At 54.5% G+C, this 15,900-nt stretch overlaps 4 protein-coding genes across 4 annotated transcripts; 2 read left to right on the top strand and 2 right to left on the bottom strand.

Moving 5' to 3' along the window:
• Window positions 1-2,506, bottom strand: CSUI_000052 (uncharacterized protein; the record flags this gene model as incomplete). The annotated part of the gene is made up of 1 exon (XM_068060287.1): window positions 1-2,506. A coding segment is annotated over exon 1 (1,776 nt), but the record flags the coding sequence as incomplete, so codon positions are not given.
• Window positions 2,507-4,518: 2,012 nt separating this feature from the next.
• On the bottom strand, window positions 4,519-9,430 carry CSUI_000053 (glycolipid transfer). Its single transcript, XM_068060288.1, has 6 exons — window positions 9,038-9,430; window positions 7,797-7,879; window positions 6,750-7,044; window positions 6,204-6,270; window positions 5,642-5,707; window positions 4,519-4,708 (listed from the first exon to the last, which is right to left on the bottom strand). The coding sequence occupies exons 1-6, from the start codon at window positions 9,150-9,152 to the stop codon at window positions 4,642-4,644; spliced, it is 693 nt and encodes a 230-aa protein (XP_067927736.1). The 5' UTR covers window positions 9,153-9,430; the 3' UTR covers window positions 4,519-4,641.
• Window positions 9,431-10,935: 1,505 nt separating this feature from the next.
• On the top strand, window positions 10,936-12,744 carry CSUI_000054 (cyclin-dependent kinase regulatory subunit protein). Its single transcript, XM_068060289.1, has 3 exons — window positions 10,936-11,393; window positions 12,113-12,344; window positions 12,570-12,744. Exons 1-2 carry the CDS (start codon window positions 11,248-11,250, stop codon window positions 12,342-12,344), a joined length of 378 nt encoding a protein of 125 aa, XP_067927737.1. The 5' UTR covers window positions 10,936-11,247; the 3' UTR covers window positions 12,570-12,744.
• A 1,152-nt stretch (window positions 12,745-13,896) lies between these two features.
• CSUI_000055 (ribosomal protein rpl18a) lies at window positions 13,897-15,791 on the top strand. The gene is made up of 3 exons (XM_068060290.1): window positions 13,897-14,065; window positions 15,006-15,362; window positions 15,561-15,791. Exons 1-3 carry the CDS (start codon window positions 14,033-14,035, stop codon window positions 15,723-15,725), a joined length of 555 nt encoding a protein of 184 aa, XP_067927738.1. The 5' UTR covers window positions 13,897-14,032; the 3' UTR covers window positions 15,726-15,791.
• The last annotated feature ends 109 nt before the right edge of the window (window positions 15,792-15,900 follow it).

Below are 15,900 nucleotides of genomic sequence, written 5' to 3' on the forward strand. Positions count from 1 at the left end.
GGTTCTGCACGACCCTGAATCAAGGCCGGATGTACGGAAGCCTTTTCTCGGCCTGAGGCCTCGGAAACCCGAGCTCCTGAGCCAGTCGGAGGAGAACCATCATCTTGTCGCTGTTGCAGACGCGCGGCATGCTGATCTCGTGAATGTAAATATACGGTGAACGACACACACCTTTTACCGTATGTGACCTGTAGATGTCTAACAAATGCGGGTGTCAAATGCACTCCTTCCACAACGACCAACCTCAGCCCTTGTCCACACGGCACAATCTGTCCCTCCTCCCCTTCCCTCTTCGGTTGGCTGCTGCTGCTGCGTGTGCATGGAGGTCGTCTTCGCCTACTTCCTGTCATAAGACTATGGATCGTAGGAGCAAGCGCTCTGCGTTGAAGGAGTACAGACTGTTCAAGCAGGCCTACCACGGAGGGGCACGGAAACCGTTCTTTGCAGGAAGGGCAGATGTGGGGAAACCAGGACGAAAAGGGATCGAGATTGTTCTCAATCTCCGACTGCAGATCCCTCACTACCTGTGCGCTTTCCTCCCCTTTCGTAAGGCATATCTGTGGCTGTTCACCACTCCGATCATTCGAGCAAGACACGTCACCGGTTCCACAAGTTTGGTGGTCACCAGCACCAGGAACAACAGCTTCGCACGCAGCGGGTCTGTCACTACACTCCAAACTTGTCTGTAGCTGTTGCGATGCGATAGCCTGGAGCTCATACGTGCTTCGGAAAAGCAGCGAATTCCGACCCCAGCTTACAGCCCGTAAAACCTCCCTTGTGTGGTCTGTTGAGACAACTGCGCACGATTCCCCACACAGATCCGCTTGAGACGAAACCCCATTCCCGAACGCGGCGTCTCCTTCCTCATGTGGCGGCTGCGAATCCGGTTCGCCACCCTGAGGAAGAAAAAGGTGCGTCACTAGTGGCGCCAGCGTGCTTTTGCCTGTGCCAGACGGCCCACCCAGAAGCACAAGAATCGGCTCGTCAGAGCATCCATGGTCGCCTTCGTAAATCCGGGTCCCGCCGGGAGAAAACTGTGGGGGTGTGTGCCTTGCAGATTGCCCCTGCGGTGACACTCGGAGAGAACCGCTTCTAGCCGCAGTCTCGGAAGCCTCGCTTGGGCAAGGCCCATAGTGAATCTTGACTGCGCGTACAGTCGAAGCAGCAGCTGCGACAGCTTCGCCTGCAAGTGCCGCGTATCCGTCAGTGAGACAATGGCGGCAGGGGACGGCAGATCGCTTTCTCTGGTCGGGGTACGAGCAGCCAGGCACGGTGAATGCGACACACCCATGGTCCTCCAGAGCATCGACATCGCTGTCCCTTGTATCGCACCACGGACGGAAAAGGGGTAGAGTTGGGTAGGCCAAAGACGACGTTATTAGATGCGCTTCTCGCTGCACATGGATCTCCGGTATTCTTACACCACAGTGGCACAGTGACTCGATAATACCCTCCAACCGTGGTACACTGGTGATGGAGGCCGCCAGTTCAGGCACTGTCGGTGACTGGCCTGAGATCGAGGAAGGCACCAAGGGATCCAACGGGTCTATAGACAAGGGTGTTTCAGGACCTCGGGCCGTTTCATAGGTCGTGTCATCATTTGGCACCGGACTGTGCTTCCTCGTTGGTCCAGGTTCTCCGTTTCGGCCGCGGCGCAGCCTTTCACCTGCACTACTCTTGCTTTCCGGAGCGCAAGCGCCTGGGCTCGCAATTTGCGCCGGGCTGTCCCTTCCCTGTTTGGTCCCCACCATCCTGCGGACGAAAGAGAATCCCGGCATCCCAAAAGCCAGAGGATGTCCAAAGAAGATGAATGCCAGCCCCCGCTGGGAGCTTCGTGTCGTGCGGGACGTACGGCTACCGTCAGAGGACGAACTGCTCCCGGGACGCCACGAAATACTCAAAGCATCAGAGGCGAGAAGAAGGCATGAGAGACCGACAGTGCTAGCGGTCGGAAGTCCAAAGATTGAACAGTCACCAAACCAGAGGGACAAGAAGGCTAGCGTTCAAGGGCCGAGCAGAGGAGAGTTTCCGCACAAATCTGAATGAAATCTGCGAGTATCGACGATATTGCCCCCCCGGAAACCCGCACGAAGTCACCGACCTGCCGGGCGTCCGAGGGCATTTCAAGATAGCAACCGAAAGAAGCTATGATTGAGTGGTAGTCGCTGTTACACAGCGGTTTGTGCGCGTGAGCGTACGTGCGGTCACCGCCACAGAATTACAACAGCGCAGTGGCTCATCTCTTGACGGCCAGTCCTCGTGAACCAAGTTCTCGCTCGCTAGCCTTGTCACCGGGTTCCGTTCTTCAACTGAGACGGAGGGCTCTGGTCCGCTGGTCTAAAGAAACGAAAAGACGGCCCACCCAAACAGCGGGAGACTCTTTGCCAGGTCGCATGCGCATGAGCACGCTTGCACTTGATGGAACGAGTCCGACCTGACGTCGAGCGAGTGAGAAAAGTGGCCGCGCCGCGGCGATGGGCTGTCAGTACACTAGATCGAGAAAAAGATGCTCTTTGTTTCGCAACTGTTGAGCAAACGACGTCGCGTTATGAACGCGGGGGCACGATCTCTCCTTGGGCACCCAGGGCTGCCCCTGGAAACCACCGCAGAGGGGCGGTCGACGCAGCTCTGTGATGTCCGGTAACTGACTGGAACGCGAAGCAAGTCACAGACACGGCAGTAAGAACACGAGGCGAGGTTTTGTCGCAGCACGAGATAGCGCCACGTACCAAGCTTCAGCTACAGCAGCGCGCTTCCTCGTGCCCGACACGGTCACGGACAACACCGACATCTCTACACTCGTTGCGCACGACAACGGCATTCAGCCTTCGGCCTGCACTTGCTGGCCCTTTTGTCGGACTCAGAGGTTCTGCAAGGTTCCCCTTCAATCCGGCGAAAGGAAAGAACAAAACACCTGTCTGCTCTGTTCGACACTCCAGTGTCGCGGCCGACCACCCTCACAGCGGTCGATCTGAAGTATGGGAGAAAACCTTGTCCAATCCGTCCACCTGCACTACCCCTTCAGTCCGGAACGGAGACGAAGTTTGGACCCTTGGGCACGGCGACCGCAGTTAGCACCTCGGGGCTGGTACATTATCTTGTCTGTCTCAGGAAAAGGACTCCGCCGCAGAGCAGCGTTCCTAACCCTCACCGGCAGATCCACAAGGTCACGGTAGCGGAGCGCCCAGGTCAATCTTCTGACCCGGAAGTGCCTGGGTCTGTTTTTAGTTCTGTCCATGCTGCTCTGTCGGGACAGCTGCTGACAAGAAAGCTACGCGCGCTAGTCCTTGTATCGCTTTTCTCAGTTTTTCCCGAGGAGCGCGGGCGCGTAGCTCGTAAGAGTTGTGTGGTCCTCACGAAGACACTTCATGCCAGACATGCGGGCGCCACGCCGCGCTCACTCGCTGTGCGTTAGGTGGTGTCGTACCAGTGTACCACAACACACAGCACACCACTGCCGTTCAGCAACGCTTCGCACCGCGGCAACGCCCTATGTGCTGGCACGTTCTCGGTGTACAAACCCTTTCGACATAGAGACACACACTCCGAAAACCCTATCCACCTGCGGACGCTGCACACGCTCTTAGTGGCCTCCACTGCCCTGCATTGTCCGAGGGTTCGACAACCCTTGTCGTAACCCGGGTTGTCCGTAGAAGCAGAACAGTTCCCTTAGAGGGCTAGGGAAAGATATACTGTCCCTCTTCTTTTACTCCGGTTGTTCCACCCTTATGCGCGTGAGTCCATGTGAGTGTTTTCTCGTGTGTGCTGGCCACAAAGGACCGGTGCCTCTCGGTTTCGCGTGTGCTTGAGTCATCGGTGAGGAGCGAACGTCTATTCCAAAATCTGGATTTCAACCGCTGCCGCCAGCCGTCACGGAAAGTCTGCCGGAAAATGCTTACTTCTCCCCACTTACTGCCATCGCAAACGGAATATCCTTTTTTCTTCCCTCCAGCAGGTTAAGGAACAGGCTTCTAGGCAAGATGAACTCAGTCGGGCGACCATTAGTGCCAATCTGCAAAGAGTATAGCGAGTGTGACATCCGCCCCTAAAGAAAATGTGTACCGCGCGACACGAGGCGAGTACCACTCGACAGAATTCTCCCCGAGGAATTCGCCCACAGAGGCGTCGAAGCAAACAAGAAAACGTCTTCACCGGGGGTGCTGAAGCCGCGGTCAGAGAAAGCTGCGGAATGGTCGTCGTGCGTGTGCACTGCGTGTCTATGCACGTGGACTACGGCACTGAGTCTGATGTTCCCGAACGTGCCACAAGGATAGAGTCGCAGCTCTGATTCTCGGACTACTGGTGATCTACGCACCGCACAGCGGAGAGCACCCGGGCAGAGTGCCAGTGACAGTTTCCTTTGACCCTTTATCCTTCGTCGCGTACCACCTTTACAACAAAACCCGTCCGTTCAGAAACGGGCGCCTAACGCTCGATCACAGTCAAGAAATGTACTACTTCAGATTGAAAGCGAAATGAACCGAAACCGACAACGCCGTCAAACGACACTGTTTATTGTAGCGCGCGTACCCTGCATGAACAAGCAGTGAAATAAACCTTGAGCGCGTGCCAGTTTCACTTCATGTCACACGACTTATCCTGCAGCTCGCCTGCACTGGAATGAGGGATCTGAGCTACACTTTAAACCTTGTCGGGGAAGTTACAACCGGACCTCTCCAGCAGATCAGAAATCTCGTCAAGCATCGGGCTGCGGAGCATTCCACACCATTGGGCACAAAGTATCAAGCAGACAAGTCGCCACATCATACCCCGGGAAGTGTTCTCTCGGACAATCACCCTTTCTTCCTTCCTACAGCGGCTCCGTCCAACAGTGACACTACCACTGTGCCTGTAGGAAAACCCTACAACTGCACTGTAGTCTGGGGTGTGACTCTGAGACTATATAGCCTCCTTTGCTGGGCCTGTCACCGACGTCGGCCTGCCTAAATGCCAGAACTGTTAACGCCCCGGGCAGTATCACCAGGGGTAGACACGAGCTACTACGCCAAGCTTAGACGAACTGTCCTTCGAGTAGACTCACGACTCAGTGTCTGCACATGTACCTCCCCCGAGTTGTAAATCATTACCGCTACCATCATTCTGCCAGGCCTGTATGGGCCGTCGCAGCCTCGCTTGTCTGAGACGTCCCCCCCCCCCCTCCTCGATCGTGTTCTCAAACGCTGTAGAACCGGATTTTGCATGCTCAGTGCTGTGGGATGCCAGGAGGTACTGCTCCTCGTGTCGTCTCGTTCCCGTGCTGCCCCAGTGATCTCAAACGATAGCCATAGTGAGGCGCGGCCCTACAGAAACAACTTCACATGATACGCCGACCGTGCTGAGGCAACTCAAGTGGTTGCTTGTACAAATTAATGTCACTCTGCTTCAAACGGAGTGTTTACCACACGACTGCTTTGATAGCCCCTCCCCCCTCTACGACAACACCATCGAGAAGGTGAAGGTCCACGCGGCCACGTACTACGGTAACCACTCTCCAGCGAACGCGACGATCCTGCGTTCGTGTAGTGTGGTACAAGGCATTACACAGTTTCCAACGTGCGGGGTGAATCTATGCAACTCTGGCAAGCTGTGCATACACAGGCTAGCTGGAAAAAGGACACTCGGCCTCATAAGGCGTCCCTACCGGCAGACTTCCGAGATCTTCTTAACGCGGTCTTCAACGACAGCCTCGTCATCAAAACCGAGCTTCCTGAACACAAAATATAGTCGGCCCCCCCCCGGGTACAGGCCGGCCAAGCACACAGCGCACGCGACACAGTGAGATGACAATCGTCCAACGCGGAGAGTGCAGGCTCACTACTGAAAGCCCTTTGGGACAGAAGTCTTACAGAGGAACCTTTGGATCCCTAAACCGATAACCAGTCAGGTACAAGCAAGCGAGACGGCGATGGGAAACGAGGACATCCTAAGAGAGCATTGAGAAATCAAAGTGAACAATCCTGTGGGGAAGAAGTTAGCCGTGACTGCTCTCTCTCTTGGAATTCACGAGAGATTCGCACTGCTCCTCTACGCCTAAACGCAGGAGGAAAACTCGTGAACGGACAATATAACGGACGCAAACTACGATGGGCTCAACCCACTGCAGAGAGCCGCCGGACCTCATAGCAAACTACCTACGACGTAGCTCACGTGTTTCTGATCTAGGAAGGACTATACGCGGTAGTTAAGAATTTATTGAGACGTACTTGCATAGCTCTTCCCGCGTTGGACAGAGGCCGAACGCGAGGGTGACAACGTTCGACACCATGAATCCTGAACAGAAAGTATAGACCACAGGCTGAAAAAAAAACCCTGCTGCACTGCAGAGACGGCGGCCACCCTGGCCGAAATGTCAGAAAAGAGGCGGCCTTCAGAGACACAACAAAACTGGTCAGCCCACCCTGCCACGGAGTACAGCATTGGAAGTACGACTCCGTGGTTGTGTGACGGAAAAGTCGAGACGAATTTCAGAGCACTACACAGTATACCTTCACGCAGGCAGTCCTTGCAGGTTCAGTCCACCTTTCTGGAGGTACGTTCGTACAAGCGCGTATGAAAGCAAGCCGACAGTTCGCTAGCCAGGATCGTAGCTACTAACTACATCACAAACCTGCGGTTCGTCACGCAACAGTACTATGGTGCGCACACCCCGTACAGCCACGGTCAACGGAGATAACTGATAGAGAAGGATGAGGACGAAAAACATGCAAAAAAGCAAACCTTTCGAGAATTGCTCCTGTGAATGCATGTACCATGGTAGGGCTTGAGTACTCTCTTGTAGACATCAGTAGCGCATTCTTTAGCACTTTGGCCCTTCATCTTGAAAATGACGTTCTCCAGAAAGCCCACGACGAAATCTAGGGCACGTTTCATCCACAGAAGGTTCTTCACACCACATTCCGAGTCTTTCCGTAAAGCGTTCACTCCGGACTGCTTGACCTCACACGCAATCATCATATCAACTGTTATCGGCCCCGAGTCGGGAATACTGGCCTGATCCCTAGCGCTCGCCTGTATCACCTTCGTACTTGAGTTGTCCAAATCTTTCTACACGAAAGAAGGGGAAGAAGAGAGGCCGAGGGCAGGAGAGGGTATGGTTAGCACACTCACTGCTGAGCTGTTGGGATTGTACACAGCATACACTCCGGTGCCTCAGAACTCCCTCAACATCCTTCCTGGCACTGACTTTCTTACCAAACCTACGAAGCTGCTTCTTGGGGTCACCGCTTCCAGTGCAGGCTCTCCACCAGCCGAACGCTCAACGGCGCTCCACCAAACCTTCTTACACACATCCACGTGCATGCCCCTATCTGTGAGCAACGTAACTAGAAATTCATGAGAGCTCCGTACAACAGGGTCGACACCTTCCCTACATCGCGTAGCGCGCGCACGCAGTACTCATCTATAAATACGTGTCCAACATGAACCTTCGGGGTCTTCTGAACCCTCTTTATCCGTCGACGTCGGACCAAGGACAGAACTACCGGAGTGTCACAGCTTTCCAAAAAAAACCTTTCACATCTCTTCCCGACCCACGGCACGAGAACTAGCACCATCTCACCGGTCGCCCATGTCACAGGTTCATACCAAGAGGCGAAGAAGGAAGATGACACCACCTCAAGGCACGAAGCGATCTGTATCCACGGCTTTCCTTCTGAGAGCCTGCACTTGGTTGCCCTCAACCCAGGAAACGGGGCTCGCGTGCCCGACTACGGGTTGCTGTTCGACAGCGAAGAAACCCAAGATGTGCCTACCGAGGGTAAGATCAGACATGTGAAAGGAACTACGTCGCAACTCACTTTGAGTAAATTTGACACCATGCCTCCACCAAAGACAGTATCGTATACCGGAATAATTGTCTTCGCTGCCTCGGCTAGTGGGACTGCAAGGACCAAACACGATCATGCGGCGGTTTTTATGGGATTCCAACCCCAAAAATCTGGTCGGCCATCCAGGATACAGAAGCTGCAGTGTTGGCCGCCTTCTCAGCATCATCATAAAATTAAGAACCTAAACAACCTATGTACATTCTTGTCTCGTGTAACAAGCGGGTGAACCACTGCAGCCGCATCTTCTGCATCTCTGTTACGCAGGCATAGAAAGTATGTTTCTGAGGCTCTCCCCGCGTGGTACTCCTGATGCCAGACACTCGCACTTGAGCTTTGGTTACAGTAAGAAAACGAGCATAACCACCGGAAAGAGACAGCCCGCGGAGTGGGTCCTCCTGCTGCCGAAGACCCCCCCCGGTCCTTCAAGTACACACCTATGCACAGCGAGTCTGTACGGGAGACCGTGGGTGTTAAGTCTGAACTCTCAGTACACGACAGCCGATTCGCAGCGATCTGAGGAAATGCTTCACACCAGCTGTGCTGCACTTCACACTCGTGTGTCCTATGGACGCGCAAACAGGTGCACGATATACGGTTACGCGTACGTACATCGAGGAGACGGTTATGGCTGGTATAGAAACGCCTCATTCCCACGGGAGCGGGACGACAGGTATACATCCCTTGAGTGAATAGGACAGAGGTGCGCGTCCTATAGCAGCAACGTTCCTGGAGAAAAACCGAACGCTAGCTCGTCACGTCATATCTGCGCATTTGCGAGTGCGTGACACAAGTCGGCTAAAAACAAGAGACTCTTGTCCTGACTGGTTGTTCTACATGCTCCCCAACAAACGATGTTGGCCGCTGCCTCCACTTTTACGTAAAAAGCGCCGCTGATCGGCAGGCCGGACACAGAACAAGCTATTTCAGGACTGAGCCTTTCCGCACGGAATATAGGGGGCCGCGCAAGGCTGCAGCTTCGCGAAGAAAGCGTGCACGGAACTAAGGAGAACTGCTACAAGCAGACAATGTTGATGTCCCCGACAGCCGAAGCTTCTCTGGACCACGATGACAGCAGCCAGAAAACACCGTTAGTACGTCAAAGGGGACGAGTACACGGACCCGCGTGGAGAGAGGTGACGTTCACTGGACAAAAAGGGAGCTTTCATAAACCAGTGGGGCACTGACCGCAGGTCTGACACCGGAGAACATACCGCATAAGATGCGCCCATCAGGAGCCCGCGCTTTGGCGAAGCCAGTAGTAACGGCACAGTAGAGCCCTTCGCCTTTCGTGGGATCTAGTTGGTCAGCGGACCGGGGGTCTGCCATCGCGGACACGGGGAAAGAAAAGGTGATGCGTAAAAAGAGATGGGTTGCGAAGGCAAGACCCGCTAGCTGCTACGGCCAGGCGACTCCCGTGTCACCACTGCGGTTGGAGGAACTAAACTTCGGGAGGGTTCCACCGTCCACCAGAAACTCAATGCGAAGCTACCACAACAAAAAACAAGAGGCAGCAGCTCCTCTCCAACCAACTGTCTACACTCTCGTTTCCCCGATCTCGTCATGCATTTTAGCATGCTTGCTAACATGTCGCTGCGGAGCCTGTGTGACCTTTCGCTGTCTCGGAGGAGTCCAGAAAGGCGAAGGAGGACGGCGACCGCGGGGCCCCTTCGACACCATTTGGCGTGCCTAGTGCACAAAGAAAACGCATCGTAAAAAAAAAAAAACAAAGGACTTCAACTCCCCCCGAGCGCAGGGTAAGAACGGCAATACCAAATACTGCAGCTACAGTTACGGGACATTGGCTGTCTTCTTCGAGTGAGCCCAGGGAAGTAATACTGTGCATCTTTCGCTTTCTCCGGCCCGGCTCCCGCTTCGCTGTAATCAGCCTGGCCCGCGCAGGACTTCGCACGGGCAAGACGCCCGACTCCTGTATGCACTTCCAGTGCCCCAGTAATCAAGCTGGCATAATATACGCTTAGAGCCACAGTCATCGTCAAGACTCAGGAAATTTATTTCGGGTTCTTCCTCGCACACACAGTCCCTAACACAGTCACGGATACTGACGCACGACAGCGGGCTCACTGGCGGTCGTAATAAGCCGCCCAGCACACATAGGGACTGTGCAGAGTGGCACCGTCGTCGCTACAGTTAGTGACCGTCTACCGAACACGGGAGTGAAAAAGCCGAGCTAGAAGTCCTGGTGGTAAGGCCAAGTACCGTACTGTGTGTACTTGCGGGCTGCGCACGTTCCCGTGATGTCTGAACGTAAACAGCCAGTGCCGGACGGAGTCTGACGACTCGAGTGGCCAGGACAACAGCCCCGGAAGTCGAACTCCGTGAACAACACTCCCCCGTGTGTTCGCCTCTCCACTGCAACTTACCGACTGCTGCCTACCCCGTCTGCACTGCGTTCAGAGGTGCCAACTTTCTCGGCGCGCTCGCGCAAACCCGGGGAAGTCAAGCCGCTGGCCGAAGGAGTGAGTCTTTCGCTAAGGAGAGAGGAGAACTAGTCAACTCTCTGTAAGTAATTTGCTTCTTGTATCCATCCTCCCCGGAGACGACAATGTCCGGCTTATAGAGTGCCGGTAGCCAGCAGTCTAGTCGGCTCTCGAAACCCTCCTCCGCGGGTCAAGCGTCGGTAGTTGTTGGCACTCAACGGGTTGCTCCGCTCTCTTAGTCAGGCACATCGTGGAGCCCGACGGCCGTGGCGGGTATATCTGTTGTAAAGCGTGACGTGGAGAGCAGCCAGGGTCCCCGTTTCCACATGCGGTCTTTATCTCAGTGACTTACTAAGGAAGCGATGTTCCGCGTGCTGGTAGGTCGCGCAAACCAGAAAACCCAAAACTGATGTGTGAGCCGACTCCCAGCCCATGGTTTTACTCCTCGTCTGCTCGTGCTTCTCCGGAGGAACGAGCGAGGGTTGCTATGTTCACAGTCAAAAAGCCCACGGGCCCTTGATCCTTAATGAACATCTTTTGAGTGGAAACCCGCAGCTTCTGTCCACCCCATGCCGGACATGCGAAGTGCGCCATAGTCCGCTCCGCAGTACCACCCTAGGTCTTGTCGGAACCGACTGGGCCTGGATCAGGTTTCTCGCAGCACTTCAACCAGCAGCTCGTCCTTTTTCTTGCAAGATACGGAAGTGAGCTGGGTCAGCCAGGGGGCCGGGTGACCGGCACATGGCGAGTAAACAAACTGATGTCACTGCCTATGGCTTGTGCCTTTTCTCCTTTGTTTTGTTTCTGGCATAGTGAACCGCGAGCGTGTCAGGTTGCATGGACAGCTCTTCATGCGCTCCGCTGATGTCGATCGAGTGACCGTGGTGTTTTCGCATCGATCGGTGTGTCCGGCATTCTGCTAACGGAACGAAAAGTCCTGGCTTGCTACCATTTAGCACGTCATTACTTCCGTCGTCGGTCCAATGTCAAGGACTGTGAAGGATTCGATGAATCCTTTAACCTGGGAGTACCGGTTGCACGGCCACTGCTTCTCGCAGATGCGCGACACATGTGGAAATGGGCGTGAGGCTCACTCGCTCAAGTATGAGGATGATAAGTATGAGTACAAGTGAGCTACACGTTTCCGTCTAATCTGGAGAACACCGTATGTAGCTAATCTAATGGGATCCTTGTTGTCATTACATGCCCGAGGGTTCGGAAGACCAGGGATCAAACTACTGAGTTGTGTGCCTTGCCTGGAGGGTCGGGCCCACACGCCTATGCTCTTTCGGATGGTGCCGGAAAGGTAGTTGCTACCTGTTCTCTGTTTTGGTGCAAACATATTGCTGACGCCACTGCTTGGCCCATAGAGAACTGTGCTGTCGTATTGCCATGGAAGCTCTGCCGGTAACTCAATAAGACTCGATCGCGTAGCCCCGTTGGGCGGCACAGCACCTGATATCCGCAGAACTATTTTGTGGGCAAAGTCGGTGGAGAAGCTAATCTTTAGGAGATACCTGCTAATACATTCTATTTTGGGGGCATCTCTGATTTGAGGATAGCGCAAGTGAAAGTCCGATGGCCTCAGACTCTCTACAAAGTTCACGTTGTCCAGCCTCACAGCAGGGTTCACTCGGATACGGGCCTGTTCGCGTGCACGCTCTCTCTTCTTCTGCGGGCACTCCACAGAGACAGACCCAGCCCGTATAGGAAATATCGGTGGTGACGGAAATTTCCTGTATCGTCTCAACTGCTGTCACTGCTCTATGCGTATGAGTCCTGCATGGCATATTGGATGTCGTGAAGAACTGATCAGAAGTTTTCGCTCGATCTGTCTGCGCGCTGCAGGGATGTCACGCTAACAAAGAAGGTGAGCTCCACAAGGGAATATCCGCTCCAGGAGGCCGAAGGGAATCATCATCTCAGCGTGCTGTTTGTGACTTTTCTTTCCCAGCAGTATGATCTTTATCGAGAGGAGCTCAAGAAGGACCCCAAAAAGTTCATTGACGAGAATTACATGTATAATGTCCTCCAACTTCAGCAAACCCCTGGATGGGAACAGTATTATATATACCCGTAAGTCTTCCTGACGCTTCGCACCGCAAAGCTGTTTCCTTCCCGTCGAGGAAAGCACTGACCCCCGCAGCAACGCGATACTCTCTTACGGCGACAGAGGCGAAATTTCGTTTCTTGGTGTTCGCCGCGCCTGCAAGTCCGGCGGTTGCGGCACGGCCTCTGCCTTGCTCAGTGACTGCGCCCGGGTACAAATATCCTGGCTCTGCGTCAGTGCGACTCGTGTGTGCAGGATGAACCCTCACGTCCTTTGTTTGCGGCGACCGAAGCGGTCGCCGCCAGCGCCCACGTCAGCATCTAAATCGTGAAATCAGCTGTGCGAAGCTCCCAAGAATATGGAGGGCCGGCCGGCCTTCTTTTCAGCCTTTCAGGAGACGTTCCCCCGTCAGGATGTCTCGGGCCGTGAGGTGCTTCTTTCGGCTGTGCATATTCATTCTCTCTCAGTCATGTCAGTTTCGTCTGCAACTTCCACAAAACGTGAAGCCGGAAGCGTTGGTCAATGTAAATATGTCCCTTGCCTGAGTTCCCTTTTTGCCGTAACATTGTCTTGTCAAAACACAGTACCAATCTCTTTTCTGAAAAGCGCACCTGCTCTGCCAGGTTGGCGGTTGCGTGGAGTCAGCTGCGCTGCAGGTCCAGGAGTGTAGTCGCCCTCGTCGATCAGTATAGGACATTCGCTGCACTAACGTTCGCCCCCCGGAGAGCGCCGTCAGAAAAGGAAGGCACCCGCCACGTGTCCAGCTGCGGTGTTGAAGCCAATGAACACAACACTGAAGAACCCAGAGCTGAGTGCAGAGTTGTAGAAAAGAAGAAACAGCAGCATCCTCATTGGTACTGCTTCCCATGTGAAGCAAGTCATAGAAATCAAGCCGTAAATTCCCATCAGGATTGCGTCTCACGCCTACTAGAGGCACGGCCGAAAACCATCACGCGTGCCTCGCTCGCAGGCATGCCCCTAGCAGCCGCCCTGCGCTTGCAGAACAGCTCGCGAGCAGTGGCTCTCAAAACGGAGGTACTTGTTAGTGTCATCCCTTTACTACTCTGAAGCGCCGTCTGCACAAGATCCAGACTTGCGCCGCGGACGGGTATGGCTGTCTATAAAGATGTTGCAAGGAGCAGCGGGAAGCTGGCGAACGCGTAGTGCGAATGTGTTGCCGCGTAAGAGCCTTATTCCCCCCCCCCAGCTGCTGTCTGGGAAGGAGTCAGTTCTCGCAGAAGTGAGGCTGCCAGCAAGTCCCCTCAGGCCTGCGCGCCGTCTCCTTCACGTGTGCAGCCGGTTGTCCGCAATATACGGCCTCCCTCATTGACACTGGCCGTTGGGAGGTTCCCTTGTGACTCCATCCTGATGGCCTATGGTTGAGAGCTCGAAGCCATGTGCCGACAGCCTCATTGTCCCAAGTTACTTTGCCGCTGAGTCTGATTAGAATCGCCGATGTGTCTGACACCAAACAACGTACCCGACTGCATGCTGGAGTTACGCCCTAAATTCGGGCTCAGGGATTTGCCTTCTACGGGGCAGCTTGTGCGGGGCGAAGCGTGCCGTGGTGAACGGTGGGGTGAATACATAAGGCGCCTCTCTGCCAACCCCTACCTGTTCGGTTTTCGTGAAACCACTTTCACAAAGGAATTGTGTAGCTTTCCCTGGGAGGCTGGCCCTGTCCGTTCTTTTTCCTTGTGGTTGCCCGGCTTCCCAAAATGACGAAGGCTGACCCGACGTTGCAGCAGAAGGTAAGCGAGCATGCCACAGACTGCAGCAAATTCTTCGGAAGAGCATACGTCCACGCTTTTCGCCTCTTTCCAAAGAGCGTACGTCCACGCTTTTCGCCCCCTTCGTAATAGGCGGACTTTGTTCTGATTTCGCAGTTTCTTCTGCAAGTTTTGAAAGCCTGCTGATCTATTGTCTTTTCTCCTGTGCTCGGACGCCTGAGGGCCTCGCTTCCGAAGTCCAGGGACGGCCAACAACTCGTTAGGAAGAGTAAAGGCGTCTTTCTTTTACTTGTTGACAATATTAGTTTACCGTGCACTGCCTCCCAGACACCCATCCAGACTGCCTTTTTTTCACATCAACTGTGAGGCACAGTTACATACTTGGTTGTTCTTGGGTCGTTGGCCGAGTTACTGGTGAAATCGGCGCGTGCCGTGCCATTCACAGTTTACTTTCGACACAACAGCTCTACAGGCCTTCCTGGTGAGAAGGCGCAGGCCGGGTGAACGGTTCGGCTGGTGACAGACTCCCTACGCGCCTGTGCAATCCCGGGAGCTCAACTGAGCACGGAGTTCCGCACGAAGGCAATCTCAATGACCTCGAAATCTGGATGAAGCCGTACTCCAGAGATCGGTCATCTTACGAACCGGCTGGGGAGGGTTCTTGAAGAAGTGCAGTCAGTGTGCGGTTCCTGGGAAACGGAGTGCGGCTTGGTATGTGTTCGTCGGAATTTGTGTCTCGTCTTCTAAGGCTATTCTTTCCACCGAAGGCAGGCCACTGCCATTTTATGATGGAGGGCAAACGATCGTTCCCCGGGTTCGTCTGAGGCAACGCACGCCAAAATAACACCCCAAAAGGAGGCCTCGTAATGCCTGGCTTCTCGCGGGGGAGGTTACAACGGAATCTCGTGCTTCAAGAGCGAAGACTGACTGGTTGCTCCCTGCTGTGTGTGATGCCTTTCAGCTCCACCAGTACCAGGTGGTTGGGCGGAAGCAACCGACAGAGGCGGAGCCAACACCGACTCTGTTTCGCATGCGTTTGTTTGCTCGAAACAAGGTGTTGGCTGTCTCGAAGTTTTGGTATTTGTTGAAGAAGATGAAGAAAGTGAAGAGAAGTAAAGGCGAGATCCTGGCGGTCAACGAACTCAAGGAGAAGCGGGCGACGTACGTCAAGAACTTCGGCATCTGGCTGCGGTACGACAGCCGGACAGGCACCCATAACATGTACAAGGAGATTCGTGATATCAGCCAAGCGGGTGCCGTGTCACAGCTGTACGCTGAAATGGCTGGAAGACACAGGGCGCTGCCCAGCAATATCCAGGTACGGTCAGGCCCAAAACGCTCACGATCCCGAGCACACCGCTAACCAGCGCACGTCTTGCAACCTCACGTGTGTTAGCGACGGGCGTGCTATGTTGCCGGGCTTGTTTTAGCTTGATACGGCGCTTGGAGGGGTTACGGTGCCCTGTCAACAAAGGGGCATTAGACAGGCGGCTGTTGCTGTCGCGTGTGTGTACAGATCATTCGCGTGGCGCAGATTAAGGCGAGCGAATGCAGACGCCCGCACATGCTGCAGCTCTTCGACAGCAAATTAAAGCTCCCGGCGATTCGCCGCATTTTCCCGACACCAAAGGACAAGAGGGCAGTCTTCTGCGCACGGAAGCCCACCCTTTTCCTGCACTGATCGTGCTGTCCTGCTGCGTTTGTTTTGGGGTCCGTGTAGCGGTGGGTGTTCTTGATAGTTACGGCGTTGATGACAAGTGGTGTGCTGCCTGTCAACCTTGCAACTCTTTCGGTGGTTATCTGCTGTGCACTGATGGGAGACGTCGTGTATGGTCTACTCTACAAGTTGGTCTTTA

The sequence above is a fragment of the Cystoisospora suis genome (assembly GCF_002600585.1).
Source record: "Cystoisospora suis strain Wien I chromosome Unknown contig_23, whole genome shotgun sequence".
Taxonomy (NCBI): Eukaryota; Apicomplexa; class Conoidasida; order Eucoccidiorida; family Sarcocystidae; genus Cystoisospora; species Cystoisospora suis.